Source organism: Dipodomys spectabilis, unplaced genomic scaffold (genome assembly GCF_019054845.1).
Source record: "Dipodomys spectabilis isolate Male_0828 unplaced genomic scaffold, ASM1905484v1 ptg000042l, whole genome shotgun sequence".
Classification (NCBI taxonomy): domain Eukaryota; kingdom Metazoa; phylum Chordata; class Mammalia; order Rodentia; family Heteromyidae; genus Dipodomys; species Dipodomys spectabilis.
In genome coordinates this window covers 15,043,048-15,068,935 of record NW_024870719.1, presented here as the reverse complement: position 1 = coordinate 15,068,935, position 25,888 = coordinate 15,043,048, and the positions used below count along the sequence as shown (strand labels likewise).

The 25,888-nt window shown below is 42.6% G+C and overlaps 1 protein-coding gene across 2 annotated transcripts in view; it reads left to right on the top strand.

Annotated features, from left to right (window-relative positions):
• The first annotated feature begins 20,028 nt into the window (after positions 1-20,028).
• The window catches only part of Cdkl1 (cyclin dependent kinase like 1), a 57,919-nt gene continuing 52,059 nt past the window's right edge, over positions 20,029-25,888 (top strand). The window contains exons 1-2 of one of the 2 annotated variants that reach the window (XM_042677978.1): positions 20,029-20,110; positions 20,662-20,935. In XM_042677978.1, coding sequence (XP_042533912.1) covers positions 20,768-20,935 — 168 coding nt within the window. In that variant the 5' untranslated portion in view covers positions 20,029-20,110; positions 20,662-20,767. Of the gene's footprint in view, positions 20,111-20,268; positions 20,575-20,661; positions 20,936-25,888 lie in introns of those variants that run through there. The other variant, XM_042677976.1, reaches the window with a different exon arrangement.

Below are 25,888 nucleotides of genomic sequence, written 5' to 3'. Positions count from 1 at the left end.
GGTCTACTGAAGGTAAGGGTAAATAGAGACAGTCATTTGCTTTATCTCCTATACACCCTTTTTCAAGAAGTAGAGGGTGGTTTCAGTGGTAAACACTAGCCAAGTGAGTGAAGAAGCCAAGCAAGGCATGAAGCCCTAAGTTCAAGCCCTAGTACTGGCAGAATTAAGTAAGTAAGTGGTAAATGTATAAACCAAAATGAAGTCCTGGGACACAGAAAACAGGATTCAGCACAGGGCAGAGATGAAGGGAAATCCTCACATGCTGGCTATGGGATGTCCACTGCTGACCACTGCCACGAGAATATATTGAAGCATATAAAGAATATCCTGGGCAATACTTTTTCAGGATGACTACAGTATCTCATTAGCATAAGAGTTACACAACAATCTATGAGAAGTTCCTCCTAAATGCCTTAGAAAAGAACATAATAAAGATTATTTTAGGGATTCCAGAAATCACAGAGATTCCAGAAGAGATAATTGAGGGACAAGATATGAAGATGGGAAATAGAGAAAAATAAACATAATGGTGCTTTCTTGAGGTCATTAAACAGTGGGATCCGGAATCCACCAAGTCCTCTAAGAAGCTATTTACTCCCACATTTTATCTCCAGAAAGACAAGTAGCTTTATCTACTGACTTACTCCTACTGATCTCCATGAACTTGGAGCAGAGTTGGCACATGGGACAACTAGGCTGTGTGAGAGAAATCTCTAAGGCAAAAAAGATGAAAGGATGAGATGAACTTGCGCTGGTGGATTAGTACGTTAAGTAACAGAAACCAAAGGTGGGGAGGAACATACAAAGAAATTTTAAAATGACATGGTATAAACATGTTAGAAACAATAGCAAGAAAGAAAAAACCACTTGTGTCCCTATCTTGGGGTTCATTTCACTTAACATTATCTTCTCTGGTCATATGTACATAGCTCTAACCTGAGCCACATCTCCAGTCTAGCTTTCTTGCTGGTTAATTGGAGATAGAGCCTTGAGGACTTTTCTGCCTAGACTGGCTTTCAACTATGATCCTCAGATCTTAGACTCCTGAGTAGCTAGGATTGCAGGTATGAGTCACCAGCACCTAGCCAGATAGGAAATTTTCAGAAACTTAACAACAGAGAAAAAAATATCTGCTAAAGGAAAAAAAAAGGAGGGCCTGGGAAGGTGGCTCAGTGGTAGAGCGCTTGCCTTGCATGCATGAGGCCCTGGGTTCGATGGGTTCGATTCCTCAGCACCACATAAGCAAAAAAAAAAAAAGCCGGAAGTGGCACTGTGGCTCAAGTGGTAGAGTGCTAGCCTTGAGCTGAGGAGCTGAGGGACAGCGCCCAGGCCCAGAGTTCAGGCCCCATGACCGGACCAAAAAAAAAAAAAAGAAAGAAATTAAATGTCTCCACGTAACAAACTTTGGCAAGATCTTGGTTCTTTATGTATATACATACATTTGATTTTTAAGTGTTAAAGATAATTAAATATTTCCTTATATGATCAGAAGAATGTAAAAAAAAGATGCTAAATCTTCATAGAACTGCAAACATCACTGAAAGAAATTAGACTGAAATAAATGGCAGATGGTACTCTGTCACTGAGAAAACTCACTATATAGAAACACCAGATTCTGTGTGATGTCAGCAGATACTTTGTGGACATTTATTTGTGGATTCTAAAAGAAATCAGGCCAAGAATATCAAGGCAATGTTGAAAAACCTGGGAGTCTTTGGCTACCAAATTTCAAGTGATTATAAACTGAGACCTTAGTTAAGATCGTGTGACAATGGCACAAAAATAATGGAATACAATGAAAAGTCAAAGAAAAGCCAGGCACAGAAACTTAAGCCTGTTATCAACTTGCAAGGTAGAGATCAGGAGATCACAGTTCAAGGGCAGCCTGCATCAAAGTCCTTGTCAACCAATGTCTGGACAAGATGGTGTGCACCTATTATCACAGCTGTGTGGGAAGCACAATGGCTGGATGCCATGGTGTCCATGTCATGCCCAGTGACACAAGGAAGCAGAAGCATGGAGAATGCAGTGCAGACCAGCCTGGGCTGAAAGGAAGATCCTCCTCTAAAATAACCAAGGCCAAAGGGCTAGAGGCCTGGCTCAAGTTGCAGAGCCCCTACCCTGCAAGCAAACGGCTTGAGTTCAATGCTCAGCTCTTCAACAACAACAAAAGTCAAAAAAGTAGACAGTCACTGCATATATATATATATATGACTTTATTATGCTGACATGGAACAAAAGATAATATTTCAATAAATTATATTCAACATTTTGTTGAAAATAAGGGAAAAATCAAATGAATTGTGATGAGTCACATTATAAAAAGGAACATATAGCCTAACATATAGCCATAAATATTAAATACGAAATTATTACACTTTTAAAGGAAAAACTGGGAGGCTGAGTACAGGTTGGTTGTGTCTATAATCAAAGCTAATCAGGAGGCTGAGATCTGAGGATCACAGTTTGAAGCCACACTGGGCAGGAAAGTTTGTGAGACTCTTACCTCTAAGTAATTACCATAAAGCCAAATGTGGAGAGCACTAATCTTCAGCAAAGAAGCTCATGAACAGCACCCAGGTCCTGAGTTCAAGCCCTAGGAACCACACACACACACACACAATTAAGAAAGACAAAAATATCTCAGAAAAAATAATGTAAGGATGCACGTCAACCTCAGAAAAAAAAAAAGTCAAACTCAAAAGCAATATATGAAAAATAATAAAGATCAGAGCAGAAATCAATGACTAAAAAGAACAATATAAAGAATCAATGAACCAGGCACTGGTAGCTCATGCTTGTAATCCTAGCTAGAGTCAGAATTGAGAATTGCAGTTGGAAGCCAACCCAGCAGGAAAGTCCATGAGACTCTAATCTTCAATTAACCACTCAAAAACCAGAAGTGGAGCTGTGGCTCAAAGTGGTAAAGCACTAGCCTTGAGTAAAAGAAGCTCAAAGACAGTACCCAGGCCCTGAGTTCAATCCCCAGACAGGACCAGAAAAAAAAAAAAAAAAAGAGTTGCTTTCTTTAAAAGATAGATAAGAGCGACAAACCTTTAGCCAAGCCAACCAGAAGGAAAAGAAAGGAGACTCAATAAAATTGGTGATGAGAAAGGGGATATTACAATAAATACTAATGAAACTCAGAACAGTTTTAGGATAACTTTGAAAAATTATATTCTAGTAAGCTGGAAAATTTAGATGAAAATGATACATAAAAGCTACCAGAAAGCGGTGGTGGCTCACGCCTGTAATCCTAGATACTCAGGAGACTGAGATCTGAAGATCACGGTTCAAAACCAGCCCAGGCAAGAAAGTCTGTGAGACTCTGATCTCCAATAAACCACTTGAAAACTGGAAGTGGCACTGTAGCTCAAGTGGTAGAGTGCTCGTCTTGAGCTGAAGAGCGCAGGAGAGCGCTCGCCTTGAGCTGAAGAGCACAGGGACAGTGCCCAGGCCCAGAGTTCAAGCCCCACGACCGACCAAAAAAAAAAAAAAAGCTACCAGAATTGGCAAGAGGATATAAACCACCTAAACAGATCAATAAAAAAACATTAAAATTAGAACAATAGTGGTCTCTCAAAGAAATATACAGGTTTGGACAGATTTACTACCAAATTCTACCAGAAGAACACCAAATGTGCCCCAAACTATTCTATGAAATATGTAAAGAAGGAATGCTACCAAACTCTCTCAGAATTACCTCCATTCCAAATCCATGACAAAAAATTATAGACCAAATTACTAGACACAAAGATTATTTTAAGTGCAAACCAAACTTAACAACACATTAAGAAAATCATCGCAGGAGTGAAAAACTGGGAGAGAGGGAGGGAAGGGGTGGCATTGTCCAAAAAGAAACATATTCTGTATAACTGTATACAGTAATCCCTCCATACATCACCTTTACAATCACATTTTTAACTTAAAAATAAAAATACACAAAAAGAGGAAAATCATCATAATCAAGTTGGTTTCATTCCAGAGATACAAGGATAATTTGACATATACAAATCAATAAACTTAATACAACACAGACAGAATAAAGGACAAAATTACACTATCAACTTAATACAGAAATAAACCTTTGATAGGATTCAACATTCCGTCCTGATAAAAGTTCTGAAGAAACTAGAAATAAAACAAATGTGCTTCAATGAAATAAATGTACAATAAGCCGATAGCCAACATTATACTAAATGGGAACAAAACTGGAACCATACCCTCTAAAGTCAAGGAGACATGGGTATCAATTCTCTCCACTTCCACCCAATTCAGTCCTTGAACTCCTAACCAGAATAATAACACAGAAGAAAGAAAAATAATACAAAAAAGGAAAAGAAGTCAAATCTCTATTTTCAGATGATCCTAATGACTGTACCAAAAAACTCCAAGATCTGATACACATTTTCGACAAAATAGTCTATAAAATACGCATTCAAAAAAATTCAGTAGTTTTTTTTATATACCAACAATGAACAAGCTGAGAAAGAAATAAAACAGTCACAATTAAAACAGCCTCAAAAAAAATAAAATAGAATAAATTTAACTAAAAGGAGGTGAATGTCCTCTATAAAACACTGACAAAGGAAATTGAAGTTGATGCTAGAAGATAGAACTTGTTATGCTCATGGATTTACAATTAACATTGAAAAATCAACAAAAACAATCTACAAATTCAATGCAGTTACCATAAAATCTCCAAAGTCATTTTTCATAGAAATAGAAAAATTAACCCTAAAATTCATATAGAGACCCAAAAGACCCAAAATAGCCAAAGCAATACTGAATAAAAAGAGCAATGCTGGAAGTATCACAATACTTGACTTCAAATTATACTATAATTATAGTATTAGTAACAGCAATGACACAAAAACAGACACATTGGTTAATGGAAAAGAACAGACAATCCAGAACTGAGCCCATACAGCTACAGCTATTGAGTTTAGGCAAAAGGGTCAAAAACATGTTGGAGAAAAGACAGCCACTTCAACAATAATGTTGGGAAAACTGTATGATTATGTAGAAACATCTCACCCTATATGAAATATATTGAAAGGTTCAAAGATCTAAATGTAATTTCAAAGACCTGAAATTCTGAATCTACCAGAGGAAAACATACTAAAAAAAACCTTGAAGATAAAAGCCTAAGTAACACCTTTCTGAATAGAGCTTCAATTGCTCAGGAAATAAGAGCAAGAATTGGCAAAAGGAATTGCAAACATTTTTTTAAAAATTGCACAGAAAAGGAAACATGATCAGAATCAGGAGAAACATACATACCAGCTAGTCATCAAATAAAGGACTAATATCCAGAATATACAAAAGCAAAAAAAAAAAAAAAAGAACTAGTGATCTAAATTTTAAAAATGGGTAAATAAATAGGTAATTTTCAAAAGTGTGAATCATCAGTAGATAACATGAAGGTTCAAAATTCTTAGCCATAAGGGAAATGCAAAGAAAACAACATTGAGATTCTATCTCACCTCAGTCAGAATGGCTATACCCAGAAAATAACAAATTCTAGAGAGGATGCTGGAGAAAAGGATTCCCACTGTGTAAATTCATGCAACCACTATGGAAAACAGTATGGAAGTTCTTCAAAAATGGGCCTGGCATTGCGGCTATAAGCCTTGTTATTTAGAAGGCTGAGATTGAGATGATTGTCGTTTTAGGCCAGGCTGAGCAGAAAGTTCAGTTATGGACTGAGACGTCAGGGGGTGTCATGTGCCTGCTAGCAACAACTAAAGCCTAAAATATGTGGATTGTAGCTCAGTTGTGTCCCTACACAGGAAGCAGGATCTTATCTCAAAAATAGCTAAAACATCAAGAAAGGGCTGGAGGCATGTTTCAGCAGTAGAGTGCCTGCCTGGCAAGCATGAGGCCTTAAGTTCAAACCCCAGTACCACCAAAAGAACAAACTAAAACTCAATAATCACATCACATCCTACTATACCACTCCTTTGAATATATAAGCCATATAAATAATCACACAATGATGCTTGTGGATAGCCCCTTTCAGATCTTGGCAAAAGTCTACTTCAAAGGCTTCTTTGTACTTTCTTAGAGTTTCAAATTCCTAGGGAAAATAATCTGCTATGCCTGGCTTTGTTTAATCCTTTGACCAGAGAAAGTGAGTTATCTTGAAAGACAGTCTCACTGAGATAATTATGCAAATCCAAATGAATGGATGTTGAGCTTTTACTAGAAAGAGAAATGGATGGTGAGCTAGAAAAAGCAACAGATAATCTAGATAGCTATAATCCACCATTTGATCAAGCTTTCAAAACAGAAACACTCAGCACCTGTGAGGGAAATGTTTTATTAAATCATTATGATAATCAACCATACTCTCTTTCCTCAGTAATTTTGATGAATATAAGGTCTAGCACAATCTAGTATGACACTTAAATTTGGGTAGATGACTTCATCCTGGTCATATTTCTCAGATCTGTCTTCCTGAATTAGTTGCTCTGCTGTGATGAGACTAAAGTACACGAGAGTCCTAAGCACCTGCCTGCAGCCCAGCCATTTCATATGTAAATGCTGTATATCAATCATGAACTTTGCTAAATAAATCATGCTGCTAAGTATATAATTATTTCTCCATTTGTGGTTCTGAAAAATCACTATGGATAACAATGTCCACTTAAATCCCTTTAAGCCAATTCTAAAATCTCCTTCCCAGAATCCCACAACTTCATATACGTCCTCTATTAAGCTATTGCCACAGCCGAACACCAGTGGCTCACACCTGTAATCCTAGCTACTCAGGAGGCTGAGATCTGACAATTGTGGAATCTTCCATGGGAAAGTCCGTGGGAATCTTCCCACCAATTAACCGCCAGAAAACTGGAAGTGGAAATGTGGCTTAAACTGATGGAGCATTTGCCTTGATTGGATGGTCAGGGTCAGTATCCAGTCCTTGAGTTCAAGCACCCTACAACTTGCTCCCCTCACCCTCAAAAAAGTGTCGCCACATTCTTTTAGAACTTAAGAATAAGGCGCAAAGCCAGGCGCTGGGGGATGTCTATAATCTTAACTATTCAAGAGGCTGAGATCTGAAGATCAGTGTTAGAAGCCAGCCCAAGCAGGAAAGTCTGTGAGACTACAATTACCCAGCCAAAAGCCAGAAAAAGAGCTGTGGCTCAAATGATGAACACCAATTTTGAGCAAAAAAGCTAACGGGCAGTACCCAGTCCTTAAGTTCTAGCCCTAATACAAGCACACACACACACACACACACACACACACACACACACACACACACACACACACACACAAACCACAATGCTCCAGATCCAATCTAAGAGTTCCTGTCATATCAGGAACCACTTGTGTAGTAAATATACCAAACATTATGAGTCAGTAATGAAGAAACTCATTCATGGTATAACTAAGAAAGTTTTCTTTGGTTCTTAAAAGTCTATCTTCTGTAAAATGCAGATTTTGTAAATACCCTCCTTTTCTTGAAAAATGAAGAAAGTAGTGTGAGTATATTTTCTACATGTATTGAGCTAACTATACCAAAGTCTAGGCAAAATAAATAGATAAACAAACCACACAGGTATTTTAATAGAAAGACTTCATATAGGAAATGATTCCACGATTCAAAGACTTCGAAAACAATACAAATAAGCTACTGAGATACGTCAGGTAACAACTGTAGGAGATCTCATCCACCCATAGAATTAGAGAAGTGGAAAGGGAAAGAGTGCTGCAGCCTGGGGGCTCTGAGGAGAGGCCCACACCCCCTGAGCTCCTGGCAAGTTCTGCTGCCTGGCTGCAGACAGCTCCTTGGAGCTTGCTGGGAAAGTCTGGAGAAGACATCCTCAGACCTGGAGGGAAGGGAGTTCCCAGGCTGGGGCTGAGACCTCTGGCAGTGGGTGGTAAGGCTGGCTCTGAAAGGGCAGGAAGAAGCTGGGGGTACATCCACAATTCCAAAACATCAGTAAACAAGGAAGACGTGTGTTTCTCTTCTACCCATTTTCTTTTTGTCTCTACTCTTTCTTTTTGAGCTACAGACATAGTTTGTAGACTTCCAGCCCCAACATAACAACAGAACTAGGTGGGTTGATTTGGAATTACAAAATGTTAGATGTGTAATATTTCTAGAGACAATGTTTGGCCTTGATTGTTATGCAGGGTTCACTTTAAACACAATTCCTACAGAAGGGCTAGCCTGCCCCCTAAAACAATGTAAATGATAGGAATGTCGTCTTATATATGTCATTATATCCCTGTCAATTAACTTTGTTTTCTGTCATCCACGAAGTTGACATTTTTAAAGTATTAAGGAAAAGTATAATGATTTATATCCTTTGACTCTGGCTCTTCACTCAAATAGTCGTTTTTTAGGAAGATTTAGTAAGACTCATGGTATCGATGGCAATTAGTGTCTTATATTCAATCACTATTTCTTGGTATTTCCACATGAGTCTCTGTTCTGCCAGTACCAAGTTATAGCAACACCAACTTAGAAATTTAGACATATTTCTTAAAAAAATAAAATGCTATCAACTGTGATTAACCAAAACACAGTTACTCGGTGTACTTTTTCATCGTAATTCCAACGAAATAAGTAAATGTGCGTAAATTGTTCTCAAACTTTTAGGAAGCCAGGCACAAGTGTATGTGCCTGTAGCTCCAGCTACTCAGGAGGCTTAGCAATTCTGAGGCCAGGAGGTTTTTGAGGCCAGCCTAGGCAACATAGTAAGAACTTGTGTTAAAAAAAATCTAGCCAGCCAGGCACCAGTGACTCCTGCCTGTAATCCTAGCTACTCAGGAGGCTGAGATCTGAGGATCACAGTTCAAAGCCAGCCTGGGCAGGAAAGTCTGTCAGACTTATCTCCAATTAACCACTAGAAAACTAGAAGTGGCGCTCAAATGGTAGAACGCTCACCTTGAGCTGAAGAGCTCAGGGACAGAGCCCAGGCCCAGAGTTCAAGGCCCATGACCGGGAAAAAAAATCTAGCCAGGTGCTGGTGGCTCATATCTGTAATCCTAGCTATTCAGGAGGCTGACATCTGAGGATCACAGTTTGAAGCTGGCCTGGGCAGGAAAGTCCATGAGACTATTATCTCCAGTTAACCACCAGAAAACTGGACATGGAGCTGGAGCTCAAAGTAGTAGAGCACTAGCCTTGAACACAAAAGCTCAGGCATAGCACCCAGTCCCTGAGCTCAAGCCCCATGACCAACAAAAAAAGAAAAGATCAAATAAAAGAATGCCTTTGAGTTTTAGTTTTTATCTAAAGGGTATCTCTCATTAAAAGAGCACCATGAGGTTGGAGGTATAGCTCAGATGGTACAGCACCAACCAACCAATGAACAAGAGCATCAGATACCAAATTTGACTCTCAGACTTAGATGAAGAAGAAGAGGGGGAGGACGAGGAGGACGAGGAGGAAGAGGAGGAGGAGGAGGAGGAAGGGAGAAAGAAGGAGGAGGAGGAGGAGGAGGAGGAAGAAGAAGAAGAAGAAAGAAGAGAGGAGGAAAAGGAGGAGGAGGAGAAACATGCCCATAAATCCTAGGTACTCAGGAAATAGAGGTCAGAAGGATTAAGTTTTTGAGGCCACCACAGGCAAAACCTTTAGTGAGCAACTCCCCAACACACCAAACTCAATAAAATAAGCCTTGTGCATGATTACCATCCCAGCTACATTAGAGGTATATATATATAGTCCAAAGCTAATCCAGGAAAAAAGTAAGACTTTATCTAAAAAGTAATGGATCAAGTGGTAAAATGCTTACCTAGCACAGCCCCAAGCTCAGCCCTAGGATCACCAAAGTAAAATAAAGTAAAAGCATTCCCCACGTTCCTATCAATCACCTACTCTAGGTAGCGCAGTATACTTTGGACAGGATACAAACACAAGAGAAGTAAGGGCAGAGCTCTTTATGAGCCCTGAGTCCATGCAATGGCACAAAATTAACTTGAACTGGACATTAGAAGAAATCCCTCTAGTGCCGGGCAGACTGGCATCATGGTAGAGATGAGTTCCAGCTGGGAATCTGGTGAGATGACTTACTATGATTTGGTATGTGGCCTGAGTCTTAAAGATATTCTACTTTTTCAGAAGGCTTTGCCAATGTCTTCTAAACAGCCTTAATATTGATTCTTTTTTCTTTTTCTTTTTTGCCAGTCCCGGGGCTTGAACTCAGGGTCTGGCCACTGTCCCTGAGCTTCTTTTTGCTCAAGGCTAGCGCTCTACCACTTGAGTAAGCAGCACCTGTCTCCTTTAAAAAAAGTCTGTTAATGGAATGTAAAATCAATACATAAAATCACACAAGGCAAACTCATGACAATGCATTTTTATAAATGACAACAAATTGTCATAAAGGGAACCATTGTTTAGAAGTAAACACCTTGGAATTACTATCCAACCCAAAACATAAAACGTTACCTTTCACATCCGAAGGCAGTGTTCCCTTGTGCCAATGCCCAGTGATGGGATTTTTTTCTTCCTGCAATGACATTCATTGCTGCATTGCAAAGAGTATAACCACCAAATTGTGCCTTCCCAGACATTGCAGTGTAGTTTTGCCCATCAATGCACAAATTTTTTTTTGCCAATCCTGGGGCTTGAACTCAGGGCCTGGGCATTGTCCCTGAGCTTCTTTTGCTCAAGGCTAGTGCTCTACCATTTGAACCACAGCACCACTTATGGATTTTTCTGTTTATGTGGTACTAAGGAATCAAACCCAAAGCTTCATGCATGCTAGGCAAGCACTCTAGCACTAAGCCACATTCCCAGCCAAAGCCTTAATATTTATTGCTGCACTATAGCTCACATCATATTAAAAGCTTCTTATCTTCCCTATTTGGAATACTTGGTATGTATGTGTGTATGTGTGTGTGTGCATGGATGAACATGTGTAAGTTAGATCTATACACATGCCATATTCCTTTATCAAATGCTCTACTTATTTTAAGATTGTAATTCTATGAATCAGATCACAGAAAACTTGAGGAAACATTTTTAAATTATTGGTCCTTCCACTTACCCCCCTCCAAAATATATACAAAATTTAAAGTAATTCGTTATAGTGCTGAGGAATGAATCCAGAGCTGCACTCATACTATCAGATGCCTATAGAAACCAGTATACAAAGACACATGCATCTCCATATTTATTGCAGCACTGTTCACAATAGCCAAGATTTAGAAACAACCCAGATGCCCCACTAATGATGAGTGGATCCAAAAATTGTGGTACCTATATACAATGGAATATTATGCAGCCATTAGAAAGGACAAAATAATAGCATTCACAGGGAAATGGATGGAACTCTTAGAGCAGATTATTTTGAGCAAAGTAAACCAAGAACAAAGAGACAAATGGCACATGGTCTCCCTGATATGTGGATGCTAAAGCCAAAATACAAGAAGATATGGCAAGCAGGACTCAAGAAACAAAAGACAGCCACCCATTGCTAAATGACTCCATGTTCTGGATCATATATATGGTAGATATATGCACGCAACAGAGGGAAGCCAGGAGGAGGAACAGAATAAGTGGGAACAGCCCACGCTAAGCAGAGGAAAGAAATACAAACATCACCTGATGTGGAAAAAATAACTTGTAATGTCAAAGCTCGTAGAATTCACAAACGGTATAGACCATGATGATGACAATTTGCCTTGTGAAAATTAAAATGTATTTGTGACTCTAAGTATCACTATTCCACAATACTGTGAAATATGTGAAATTTATGTAATCACCTCATCTCAATTAAAGGGGAAAAAAGTGAGAGAAGGGATGGGTTAAGAGAGATGGGTGACAATGTTGTCAGACACTTTGTACTCACATACTGTTTTGTAGAATGGGAACTTCTTTGTACAACTACTTAAAGATACTTAAAAATTGTAATAAAAAAGAAAACAACTTGTAACTTAACATCTGATGCCTTACTTTTTACTTCATTAAGACTTACCCCACTATTCTAATTTTTTTTTTTTTTTGTCAGTCATGGAGCTTGAACTCAGGGCCTGGGAGCTGTCCCTGAGCTTTTTTGCTCAAGGCTAGTGCTCTACCACTTTGAACCAGAGCACCACTTCTGGTTTTCTTCTGGGGGTTAACTGGAGATAAATCTCATAGACTTTCCTGCTGGGCTGACTTTGAACCTCGATCCTCAAATCTCGGCCTCCTGAGTAGCTAGGATTACAGGTGTGAGCCACCAGTACCTGGCTCATTCTAATTATTCTTATGTGTTCCCCTGTCTAAGAACAAGAACAGTGTGCTAGTTCAACTTTGCATCTACTCTTTGTTATAGGAAAGAGTTACTCAATAATTAATTAATCAACTTCCATTAACATTATTACTAGGAGCACAAACAAGAACACAGAATCTTTTCCCCGGGAGTTTAGACCTTGCTTGTAGGACTTTGAAGGACTGATGTCTCAATTTAAATACTGTCTTCTTTAGATTTTCTGAATATTCTTCTGTGGATTAAATTAAGGAAATGAATACATGTGAGTAAACAATGCACTACAGCCTTCTTTTTCACCAGAACAAGCATTTTTATTTTATTTTGCCCTTTTATTTTATTAAAATTTAGCAGGTGCCAGTACCTGTAATCCTGTTTATTATTCAGGTGGCTGAGATCTGAAGATCACATTTCAAAGACAACCCAAGCAGACAAATGTAAGAAACTCTTATTTCTAATTAACCAGCAAAAAAACTGGAATTGGAGGTATAGCTCCCAATAAAGAACCAGCCTTAGCCAGGCATTAGTGGCTCATGCCTGTAATCCTAGCTACTCAGGAGGCAGAGATCTGAGGATCATGGTTCAAAGCCAGCCTGGGCAGGAAAGTCAGTGAGACTCTTATTTCCAATAAACCACCAGAAAACCGGAAGTGGTGCTGTGGCTCAAGTGGTAGAGCGTTAGCCTTGAGCTGAAGAGTGCAGGGACAGCGCCCAAGCCCAGAGTTCAATCCCCACAACCAACAACAAAAACAACAAAAAAGCACCAGCCTTGAGTGAAAAAGCCAAATGAGAGCATGAGTTAAAGCCCCAGTACAAAATAAAATAAAATATTAAAAATATATTCACCATGTAGTCCAGTGATCTCAGTTCTGGATATAGTTTCCAAAGAACTGGAAGCACTCATAAAAAGTATTAAAACAGAACTGTAAGAAGAGAAAGCACAAAGATGGCTACCAGAGCTGGAGTCAGGAGTAGCAGGGCAGAGCGACTGTAGTTATCAGTTCTGCAAGATAGAAAGGTTGTAGAGAAATATTGTGCAACAATGTGAATATATTTACTAGAATTAGAACCATCCCAAAATGGTTCCAATGGAAAAGTTGATGTAACATTTCTTTTTACTATGATTTTTTTTAATGGAACAATTTCAAAGCAAAGCAGGGGGGGAAATCCCTGGATGCATTTCTAAAGGAATCTGCACAAAAAAGATATCTCACTTTATACCAAATGAAGTAAAAAGAATTTTAGTGAGGTGCTGGAGGTTGAACTCAGGGCTTTGTATTTGCTAAGCAAGTACTCCACCACTTCAGCCACATTCCCAATCCTCTTTGCCATGGATATTTTTCAAATACAGTCTCACATTTATGTACCTGAACCACAGTCTTCTTATTGGTACTTTCTACATAGTTAGAATGATATGTGTGTACCACTGCACTCAGAGTTTTATTAGTTAAGATGGGGTTCTTGTGCCCAGGCTAGACTCAAACCACAATCTCTTTTTTTTTTTATTGTAAAGATACTATACAGAGGGTTACAGTTACGTGAGTGAGTACACTTCCTCTTGAACATTGTTACCCTCTCCATTGTTTTCCCCCTACCATCCCCTCCCTCCCTCCCTTCCCCAGGTTCTTTTTTTTTTATTGTGATTAAGTGATTACACAATTTCCGGAATTTCACAGTATTGTGGAATAATGATGCTCATGTAAAGCCACAAGTTCATTCTAACTTTCCTGGAGCAAATTGTCTATCACAGTCTGTAACATATAACGGTGTTCACATGTTATACACCATATATGTGATCAGCAGCATGGGGATATTTAGTAGTGGTTCAACCAGATGAGTGGGAGTTCTTTGTTTCTTAAGACCTGTTAGTTTTGTCGTATCACCTAACATTTTAGATTTAGCATCCACTTATCAGGGAGACCATGTACCGTTTGTCTGTTCGTTCTTGGCTTACCTCGCTCAACATGATTCCTTCTAGCTCCATCCATTTCCCTGCAAATGCCATTATTTTGTCATTTCTAATGGCTGCATAATATTCCATTGTGTATAGATACCACAATTTTTGGATCCATTCATCTGTGGTGGGGCATCTGGGTTGTTTCCATATCCTAGCTATTGCGAACAGTGCTGCAATAAACATGGAGGTGCACGTGTCCTTGTATATTGGTTCCTGTTGTTCAGGGTAGATGCCTAGAAGTGGTATGACTGGGTCGTAAGGGAGGTCAATCTTTAGCTTTCTAAGGACCCTCCAGACTGCTTTCCAAAGTGGTTGTATAAGTGTACATTCCCACCAGCAGTGTAATAGGGTTCCTCTTTCTCCACATCCCCTCCAGCATTTGTCGTTGGCTGATTTGTGGATGTGGGACATTCTGACTGGGGTAAGGTGGTATCTCAGGGTTGTCTTTATTTGCATTTCCTTCACCACCAGGGATGATGAACATTTCCTCATGTGTTTCTTCGCCATTTTTATTTCTTCATTTGAGAAGTCCCTCTTTAGTTCCCTTGCCCATTTAGTAATTGGTTTGTTAGGTTTGGGAGGGATTAGTTTCTTGAGTTCCCTGTATATACAGGATGTTAACCCCTTGTCTGATATATTGCTGGTAAATATTTTTCCCAATTAGTTGGTTGTCTTTCTAGCTTAGTTGTGATAGATTTAGCTGTGCAGAAGCTTTTTATTTTAAGGTAGTCCCATTTGTCGAGTCTTTCTCCAACTTGTTGTGATCCTGGGACTCTGTTCAGGAAGTTCCTTCCTGTGCCTATTAGTTCAAGTGTCTCTCCTACTCTGTCCTGCAGTAGTTTCAGAGATTCAGGTTTAATGTTAAGGTCTTTAATCCATTTTGAGTTGATGTTGGTGCATGGTGATAGGCTGGGGTCCACTTTTAGTTTTCTGCATGTGGCTGCCCAGTTTTCCCAGCACCAGCGTTGAAGAGGCTGTGTTTCTTCCACTGTATATCTTTGGCTCCTTTGTAGAATATCAGCTGGCTGTAGGCCTGTGGATTTATTTCTGGATCTTCTATTCTGTTCCATTTCAAACCACAATCTCTTGATCGTAGTCTCCTAAGCAACTGGAATTACAGATGTGAGCCACTGAAAAACAGAGCCTGGATAAACCCTTTCATTATCATGACTTGCAGCGAGGAACTGTCTGACCAGGAATTTTACCAAGACCTTTATTCTCTCCCTTTATGTGGGACTTAGATGATGAGCGATTTGTGAATCATTTGCTAAACCCCAGACCTTTTTTTGAGGGCCAGAAAAGGCAGTCTTGAGAGTGGACCCTGTTAACAGCGTCTGTTGCCCTAGCAACCAGGAATCATTGCTTGCTGCCTGTCTCAATCCTAGAAGAAGTCCTTTTAAAAGGACTGGCTACCAGATATAAAGCATAATAAGAATTTAAAGAGGAAAACCACATGCAAAAGAGCTAAGGTCATTGCCTATTTGCTTATTGGCTGGCCCACATGTAAAGTCAGTTAAGATAGGCTCTTTTTATTACTCAGATGGATTTCCCAGTATTTACACTGCCTCACCAGCCAGGTCAGAATAAGGAAGGTAGAATGGTATTCCAGGCCTACATCTATAATGTGTCAGCATTACATTCCTGACTGCTCAGAAAGACCTTGGCCAGCACCTGGCTTCTCTTTGGGTGGCTGTATATTGGGACCAGACCAGTGGGTGGGCCCAAAGATCAGCTCCCTGTATGTCAAGTACCAGAACCAACCATTCTTAGGGTTCTTAGCTGCTCCCTTTCTTTATATGTCTGTGATAGCCAGGCTTTGGAAAGAGGAGAAGCAGGTTTTGAAACCTGACTTTAGCCTCTTGACTACCGTGATCAGCCTCTTGAGCCTCCAGCCTCTTCTTCTATAAAACAGGGCCGTTAATAATAATTAATTAATAATAATATAATAATAAATATTATTGAATAAAATATAATAAAGCAGGGCCATTATAGTAATAATAATAATTAGTAATTAATGGGCTAACAAATCTAGGACTGGCGTAAAGGTGAGAGAGAATTGTGAATATTAAACCTGAAGCCCAAGTTCCCATAATGGTAGTTATTAATATTATTTGTAGCCAGGTGCTGGTGGCTCACACTTGTAATCCTAGCTACTTAGGGGGGGCTGAGATCTGAAGATTGTGGTTCAAAGCCAAACTTGGCAGGAAAGTCCAGGAACCTCTTGCCTACAATTAACGCCCCCTAAGAAGCTGGAGAGGGAGCTGGGGCTCAAGTGGTGGAGAGCTAGCCTTGAGCAAAATAGTTCAGGGACTGTGCTTAAGCCCTGAGTTCAAACCCTAGGACCTGCACGCACACACACACACACACACACACACACACACTAAACATTTTTATATAAACAAATTATGTACAAATTATATATGTGTATATATAAAATGTGTGTGTGTGTGACTGGAAGCAATTTCCTTTCTAAATCTACTTACAATAGGGAAAATGAATGAATTCAAGCAGAATCTCAAGCTAATGTAGAATGTCATGCTCCAAGGTCAACTCCCTCGTCCTTACAGGAAGCATAGTCGGAGAAAAAATAACTTCCTTTCAGCACTGAGACACAGGAAGGGTCCTGCCCACCACTGCAGAACTGCCTCTCTCCAGTGCTCTAGCTTCTCACAGATCAGACCACTGGGCCACCAGGAGAAGGCCGTGTACAGTGTAAGAGCAAGACTCATCTTCCAAGCATCTAAGAAAAAAGCTTAAAAGGAAGGGCAATATGTTGTACACCATAAATACTTCAAATCAACTTCCAGTGTCCTGTTAATTAACTGAAAAATTCTGGCAAGTACCCCAGGTATTATGATCACCCATCAGAAGCCAAGGTCCTAGAACCCAAATGTCTATGTCCTAGTGCTGACTTCACAACCCATGAGCTGGGTGTCCTTACATCTGCCTGATCTTTTTTACTCGGTGTTCTCATCTGAATCCTTAGGATAATATTGCCTACAACATGTGTGAAATTCATACATATTGTGTCTTGAAGTAAGCACTCGTTAGTTGTTGCTGCTACTGTACAGGCAATGGGGATTGCCATGCAACCATTGAACACCCAGAGGAAGATTGTGATTCCTACCTGGCACTCCTTCTGCTTCCATGGGTTCCTCTACTGAACATTTATTATTTCCATGAATGACTGAAATACCACAGTACTGTGTGTTCTACTTCAGGGCTCAGAACTATTCTAATTACACAGTGCTGCAGAGAAATGATCTCTGTAAGAAAAAATTACATGGTTTCCCTGTTCTTTGCACTTGCTTAAGACAAAAAAAAAAAATCTAAATCCTTTCTCAGCTTCCCAAAAGCTCCACTCTCCAGGAGTTACTTATACTTTGATATCAAAACCAGTTACTAACTTGCTAACTGTATGGTCTATCGAATGGACAGTATAGGCCCATTATATTTTCTCTCTTTTGTGCTACCTGCTGACAGCAGCTTGTTTGTCTCCTTTTGGAAGTTGTTCCCTCAAGTTTTGCTCCAACTTTCCCCAAACAACTTGGAACCACAAGTTTCTCTGGCTTTCCGGTTCACTGCCTACTTAGCCCTGGCACATTGGTTGCTCCTTCTCTAACTAGCACTAGGCTTGGCACTAATCCAGAAGCCTTGGGTACTGAACCTTGTGGAGACCATAAAGTTAATTTTCCAGCCCAACTCTCTTTAACCTGATATGAACTTTGCAAAAGGTAGCTTCTGGAAAAAGTCACACTGATTTTTCTTGCTTTATTTCAATGTGTGTGTGTGTGTGTGTGTGTAGCATTTTTTTTAATTGTCAGAAAGTAGCATTTACAGGCTGGGAATGTGGTTTAGTGGTAGAGTACCTGCCTAGCATGCATGAAGCCCTGGGTTCGATTTTTCAGTATCACATAAACAGAAAACACCAGAAGTGATGCTGAGACTCAAGTGTTAGAATGCTAGCCTTGAGCACAGATAGGCTCAGGGAAGTGCCCAGGCTCTGAGTTCAAGCCCCAGTAGGACTGGTGAGAGAGAGAGAGAGAGACAGACAGACAGACAGACACAGGCAGACAGACACAGACAGGGAAGGAAGGAAGGAAGGAAGGAAGGAAAAACTTATCAACATAGACTATATTCTGTATCATAAAACCAACTTCAACACATTTCAATGAATTACAAAAAATTCTGTAGCTCGCTTTATACTTGATGCTGCAAAACTATATGTTCTCCTCCTAAGATCAACAGTAAGACAATGTATGCATGCCCTCACGGCCCCCTCACACCCCCACACTAGCAGGTGGTACTGGAAGGTTTGAATTCAAGGCCTCACACTTTGCTGAGCCTTGCCTCCAGCCCTGTTTTGCACTGGTTATTTCTAGGATAGGGTCCCCCCTCCTGCTGGGGCCAGCCTGGGGTGTGATCATCTACTAAAGGCATCCCAGCTGCACTGGGATCACACGGGCACCCATCTAGCCTCCTTCTCAGGGAGACAGGCTTGCAGGTTTTTCTGCCTAGACTGGCCTGGCACCGAGATCCTCCCAATCCCAGCCTCCAATGTAGCTTGGGGTGACAAGGGCATACCACTTTGCCCAGCTAGGAATTGAGAAAGTCTCCCAGGCTGGCCTCAAGCCACAATCCTCCATTCTCAACTAAGATTATGCCACTGGCATCCTGCTATTCACTCTTACTTAATATCACACCTGCCCAGTAAGGCAAGAACAAGGATAAGGATAAGAAAAAGGGCACTGATTGGGAAGAACTGAAACTGTCCCTATTTGCAGATTCCATGATGGCCTAGAGAATCCAACCTAAGGAATTCTTCTTTTAAAAACTTTCCTTTAAAACAAACAAATAAAAAAAACCACTTCCTGAAACCCATGCTTGACAAGACACCAGATGACACTGAGTCATTAGAAAAATGCAAACTAAAACCTCTGAAGGCCATTAACCACCTATTAGAATGACTAAAATCAAAAGGACGAGGATGCTAAATGCTGGCCAGGGTGCAGGGTGGTTGGAACGAAAGGGTACAGCCACGTGGAAAAACACTTATCCTAACTACCAGCAGTCCGCTTCCGAGTGTTTTGTCACGAGAATTGGAAACACATGTTCACACACGAGGTTATGCATGAACTCTTAGCGGTGGCTTGAAGGACGCTCACCCCAAACCGGAAGCACAACTCAGAGATTCAGCAACCAGGAATTAAGAAACAAACGTTTGCACATCCGCACCACGGAATACTATTTAACAATGGCAAAGGAGGGGGTGCGGCCACATGGAACACATGGGTGCATCTCAGATGCGTTCTGTGGTGTGAACGAAGCTTTTACGCTTCTATTTATATTACCTTCGGGGAAAAAGACAAAGTGATAGAGAAAATAAAACAAATCCGTGGGCGCCTGTGGCAAATCATTTCTGGGCAGTCCACAGGCCCCGTTCGCCCATCCCTGACTCTCCTCCATTTTCCAGGCGGCCACCCTCCTCCCGCACTGGAGGATCCTCCCTGAAGTCTGCTCGGATTCGCACCCGCAGCGCGCAGCGTGGCGCGGCCCGGGCGGGGTCCTCTCCAGCGGTCTCAGTTCCCGGGCTCGCGCCTCCCTGGGTGCTGCGCGTGTGAACAGATGTGTAGTGTGGCGGCCACCTTGCCCAGAGACGCCCGAGCGCCCAGCAATGCCTGACCCTGAGGGTCGATGGGGGGGGGGGGAGGAGGAGGGTGCGGGTCCGGGGACGCGCCGGCCCGTTTCGCTGGCGGCCGCCCCCAGGGAAACGCCGGCGGGGCGCACGGGCCGTGTCGGGGTGCGCCGGAGGCGGGGGGGGGGGGGGGGGAGAGGGGCAGGCTCCGCGCGCGCACGGTCTGGCACGGGTGCACTTCCACTTCGCAATCGTGCCGATCTCCTCTGCGGGAAGGAGGGCGAGCGGGGAACCGGGGAGCGGGCGGAAGGTGGGAACCGGGGTGCGGCGGCCCCGCCCAGACCCACACGGGGTGGGGGTTGGTTCCCATAGGGATCGCGGGGCCCGCCCGCCGCGCTCCGAGCGGCCCTCGGGGTCCGACGCGGTGAGTCCCCGGACTCGGGGGTCCCGGGATCCCGGAGTCCTCCCGCCTCGGGGCGCCTGCCGGGACGCAGGGCGGGGAGAAGGCCGGATAAGCTGCGGGAGAGGCGGCCCCGCGCCTCGGAGGACGCCGAGGACGCGGGGCGATCCCCGCCGCCGCCGCCCCTCGGGAGGCGCGGAAATGACACCCGAAATTAGAACCGGGGAAGCCCTTAGCGGTCCGCGAACTCCAGCCGGCTCAAGTGTCGGAGATCGGATGAAGGAGAGCGTTACAAAGACAGAGGAGCCCGCGGAGGCCGGCTGGGGGACGGTGCTGAACGCACAGGCGGTCAATCGGGCCACCCCGGGGTGGAGGTCGTTTCTGAGGGCCACGGCCGGGCCGGGGGCCGGGGGTCTGGGGGGGCTCCTAATTCTCTAACACGTTCCTCTGCCCTGAGCTAGGTCCCTGGCTCACCCCCGGCCTGCTTGGAGCGCCGGGGCCGTCTATCCGGGCCCGAATTTCCTAAGAGCGGCGTGGAAAGACGATGTGAAACGCCGTTCCCCGGGGATGGAGAAGTATGAGAAAATCGGGAAAATTGGAGAGGGGTCCTATGGCGTTGTTTTCAAATGCAGAAACCGAGACACGGGCCAGCTCGTGGCCATCAAGAGGTTTCTGGAATCCGAAGATGACCCTGTCATAAAGAAAATCGCCCTCCGGGAAATCCGCATGCTCAAGGTAATGGAGCCCCCGCCCCCCTTTTTTTTTCTTAAAGTGAATTTTCAGCGGTTAAGATAGAGTGAGTCATCCAGGTTGTCTTAGGTGATGGTGTTGGGCTTGTGAGTACCCCACGCGCGTGCGGGTGCTCGTGTGTCCTGGGGCTTGAACTCGGGGTGTAGGTAGGTGTTATCCCTGAGCGTTTTTGCTCAAAGGAGGTGCTTTTCCACTTGGGCCACAGCTCCACTTCCAGTTTTTTGGGGGGTGGTTAATTGAAGAGAAGAGTGTTGTTTATGGACTTTGCCTGCCCAGGCTGGCTTCAAACCACAATCCTCAGCTCTCAGCTTTCTGAGTAGGTAGGATTACAGGCACAGTTCACTGGCTCCCAACTACATCTCTCTTTGAAAAGATTTTTATTAGTACACATTAGTTGAACGGGGGTGTTTCATTGTGATATTTCCACCCAGCCGACCCATCAGCCCCCACCCCTTCCATGGTACCCTTCCTTCTTTGCCTTGTGTCTTCAGTGACAATGGATGCCCCAGGCCTAGTAAGTCCATATGGAAGGAAGCAAGAAGCCAGGGTGAAGATGAAGGGTAGGTCAGATGGTACTTACTTTTAGAGGTCCTATGGAGTATTTTATTTTTCTACCCAGTACCTTCTCTCCCGTATCATCTGTAGACTTAGATTGTCAAGAGTCACATGGCTTTGGTAGTACAGGAAATTAAAACAATTTAATTTTTCTCGCATCCTTAAACTTCTAGGGTATTTTCTACTGGCATTCGCTGTCCATTAAAGTAAATAATTAGCCAGGCACCAATGGCTCACACCTGTACTCTTAGCTACTCCAGAGGCTCAGATCAAGAATCTCTACTCAAAGCCAACCAGGGCAGACAATTAGTTATCTCCAAATAAGCAGCAAAAAGCCAGAAGTGGAGATGTGGCTCAAGTGATAAGAGTGTCAATCATGATAAAAAAAAAATCTGAAATCTCAAGGCCTTGAGTTCTTGAAGAAGTCATTCACTGTTAACACACTGTTCACAGTTTTTGCTTCTCATGATACTCCTATGGTGGAGTATCATGTCCTGTCTGTCTTCTCAAAAAAGTGAAATGTGCCTCACAAGAGGAAAGTATTTTATTTCTTCTCATGGGAAGAGGTTTCTGTGAGTTTCTGGAAAAGACAGAAGTCACAGTGTGGGCATGGAAGGTATGACACCATGGAGGTTGGTGCTGCTGCAGATGCTGTGGCCTGCTCTCCAGCCCTGTGTAACTACAGTCCCAGGAAAGAGTGTCTCAGTGATGTGGCACATAAACACCAGGGATCCACTCTTACTCTTGTGTCTCCATCTTTTTCTGTGTCTTTCTAAAACTCTTCTTGCATGGATTGAGTGTGGGGGTCATTTCTATTCTCACTGAGTAGGAAGTAGCAAACTTTATTGGCTAAATTAAAATGGGGTGGGGCAGGGGAGATAACAGGACAACTTCTCTTTTTGGTTTGAGATGCTCTTAACCAGCAGGGTGTTACCAATGCTGAGAAGATGCCTGCCAGGAGCCCAGTTCAGGGCTTCTAGTGAAGAGCTAGCCAGCAGCTAGCCAGCACCTGGCCCACGCTGCCTGGTCCCCTTACATAGGGAGAAGTTGCCCTGCCTACCCTCTCTTGGGGGTTGGTGGGCACCTTCATTTTCTCAGGCTTTCCCTAGTGGAGAAGTAGCAAGTAGTAGTAGTAGTAGTAGTATTTGTTGTTGTTGTCCTGAGGACTGAACCCAGATAGAAGGAAGCCTCTACCATTGAGCTGTTCCCCCAGCCCAGTAACTGCCCTTTAAAGGGTTCATATACTTCAAAGAAAAGAACATTGGCCTCTAGACAAGAGGAATTTTGTTTCTAACTCTGAGAGTCACCTGTAACTGTCCTCTCAAATCTTACCACATTTTTTTGAACCAAGAACCTGATAAATGTTAGTGAGTAGTACATAGAGAAACTTTGTGTACGATGTGTGTGTGTGTGTGTGTGTCTGTGTGTCTGTGTGTCTGTGTCTGTGTGTCTGTCTGTCTGTACTGGGGCTTGAATTCAGGACCTGAGTGCTCTCCCTTAGCTTTTTTGTTCAAGGCTGACACTCCACCACTTGAACCATAGTTCCACTTCTGAATTTTTGCTGGTCAATTCGAAATAAGAGTCTGGCTTCTAACCTTAATCCTGAGATCTCAGCTTCCTGAGTTGCTAGGATTACAAGCATAAACTATAATATCTTCACTTTTATTTCATCATTACTATGTTTTCAAGTGTTGTTCTCAAAATCATGTTCTTCCAGGATGGGGACCTTGCCTATATTTCTGTGTCCCCAAATTCTCGTTAGCCCGTTCTAAGCCTCTAATAACGGTCATTTCTGGATTTTTTAAAAAAGTTAGCAAAATAAGCTCTTAGGAAAATGAATGTTGCCAGTAAATTAAGACACGAGACATGCAGTGGTTCTGACTTTCCAAGTGAGGGGCGTACTATAAACACCCCTGAGTCAGGTGACATGGTGCGTGCACTATCGGTGTTGGTCCCTTCAGTCGTAACTTGAAAACTCTTCAAAATTCATCGTAGGTATATGCTGGAAAAGTGAATTGAGGGAATACTACAGGAGCTCACAGCTTCTTCATTTATTTACTCAGGAAATAAGCACAGAGTTCTAGCTGTGCCTACCATGGTGATTAGGTTTTAAATATTTTTATTGCTATCAACCCATTGTATAAGGGTGGCAATCATTTTGATAGGTCCATATATCTATGTACCTTGATTGGACTCACCTTGTCTGTCTCTCTCCCCTCCCTTCCCAAACCAATCTCAACTAGCCCATGGTTCCATAAACCCATGTTTATACAGAGATGTATGCCCTGCCTTTCAGAAGCTCAGCTCTTGGAAGTGAGATGTTGTGAACTTCTCCTTGACCACCACTGTTGATATCCCTGGTTCCTAATGGGCAGAGCCTGGGACACTGGCCTTGTGTGCCGGGGCCTGGCAAGAGCACTCCAAGTGCCACTGACTTATAGAAAGAAGTGTCAGGAGGTGTGGTTCAGCTGAAGTAGCAGAAGTGAGAAGCTCAGTGTGTTGAGGTAGAACAACCCTGAAGTCTTGGCCAAGCTGCCTAGTGGGTTCTAACAAGCCAGAGAGGAAGGGAAGGAAGCTAGGGTCCAGGAGGAGGGGTGGGAAAAGCACAGGTCTCATCTGAAAGAAGGCATGCGCAGTATAGTTTTGCCTTCCATCTGGGTTGTACCGGGCCTGGGGCCTGACTCCATGTGAGAATGGGTGAGCACAGGAGACTGGTAAGACCCCGCAGGTATGCCAGAGCCTCTCCAAGCTGGAATTCAAGGCACAGCTCGATGCCCCTGGCAAGGAGGATACTGAATTGTGAGGGAGGTACTGGGAGGCAGCCCAGGGCAGCTGTCACAAGGCTGGCGCTTTTCATGACCAGAGAGGACAGAGGCTGAACGTGCCTCAGGGTCAGGGAAGGTCAGGAAGGGCTAACCCCGAGAAAGAGAGAAGAAAGGTGCTAAGCAAAAAACTAAGAAAGATAGGCTGAAGCTGAAGGGAGGCTTTGAATGACAGGTTAAAGGATTTCGCTATCTTCAGAAAAAGACAGTGAGCCAAGATCATTTTTTTAACTAGAAAATTGCCATTTGCAGACATTTGGATTTTATGGCTCAATGTAATTTCAAAGAATAAAATGTTAGCCACACGTCAGTGGCTCATGCCTATATCCTAGCTACCCAGGAGGCTGAGAGCTGAGGATCATGGTTTGATGCCAGCCAGGTCAGGAAAATCTGTAAGACTCTTATCTCTAATTAAATACCAGAAAACTGGAAGTGGCTCTGTGGCTCAGAGTGGTAGAGCAATGTACTTGAGTGTAAAAGCTCAGGGACAATGCCCACACTCTGAGTTCAAGACCCACAACTGACCAAAAAAAAGAAGAATATAGTTTCTAGTCAGGCTCCAGTGGCTGAGATCTGAGGATCAAGGTTTGAGGCCAGCCTTGGCAGATAAATCTTCAAGACCCTTATTTCCAGTTAACCAGCAAAAAGCTGAAACTGGAAGTATAGATCATGTGGTAGAGTGCCAGCTATGAACAAAAAAGTAAGTCAAAACAACAGCACAAGACTCTGAGTTTGAGCTCCAGTACTAGCACACACACAAAATTTGTTTTTCATTTTTCAGATTGAGATAAGATTGTTGGAATTTGTGTGTGTGTGTGTGTGTGTGTGTGTGTGTGTGTGTGTGTGTGTGTAAATCAAACCTTTGACAAACTAGGCCGTTGATATAATTCTGAGCTAGACCATCAGGATTTAAAAAACATTTACCACTATCATCATCACATTTCCTAAAAGAAGGGACTTTTCAAACTGGTCTGGGAAGAGGGGAGAAGGGGATGAGGGAGAGTGTTGGAAGGGGTGATTCTGGTTGTGGTACATGGTTTGCATATATAGATACATCAGAACCCCCTTGTACAACTAATTGGTGCTAATAAAAAAAATGGAGACAGGAGCTGGGAAGGTGGCTCAGTGGTAGATTGCTTGCCTTGCATGCATGAGGCCTTGGGTTTGATTCCTCAGCAACACATAAGCAGAAAAAGCTGGAAGTGGTGCTGCAGCTCAAGTGGTAGAGCGCTAGCCTTGAGCTGAAGAGCTGAGGGACAGTGCCCAGGCCCAGAGTTCAGGGCCCATGACTGGAAAAAAAAAAAAAAAAAGGACACCTTTCAATATTAGAATAAAAGAGCTGGATAATGGGGGTCGAGGGGAGGATGGGAAGGGATGGGAAGGGGAAGCAAAAGAGGAGGCTACAATGCTTGCTAAGAAATATACTCATTATCTTGCCCATGTAATTGTAACTCCTCTGTACAGTATTTTCACAATTAAAAAAAAAAGCTGGAAAAGACAGTTTTAAAAGCAAAAGCACAACTCTTCCTCTCAGGGGAAAAAAGTTGACAGGTATAAATTA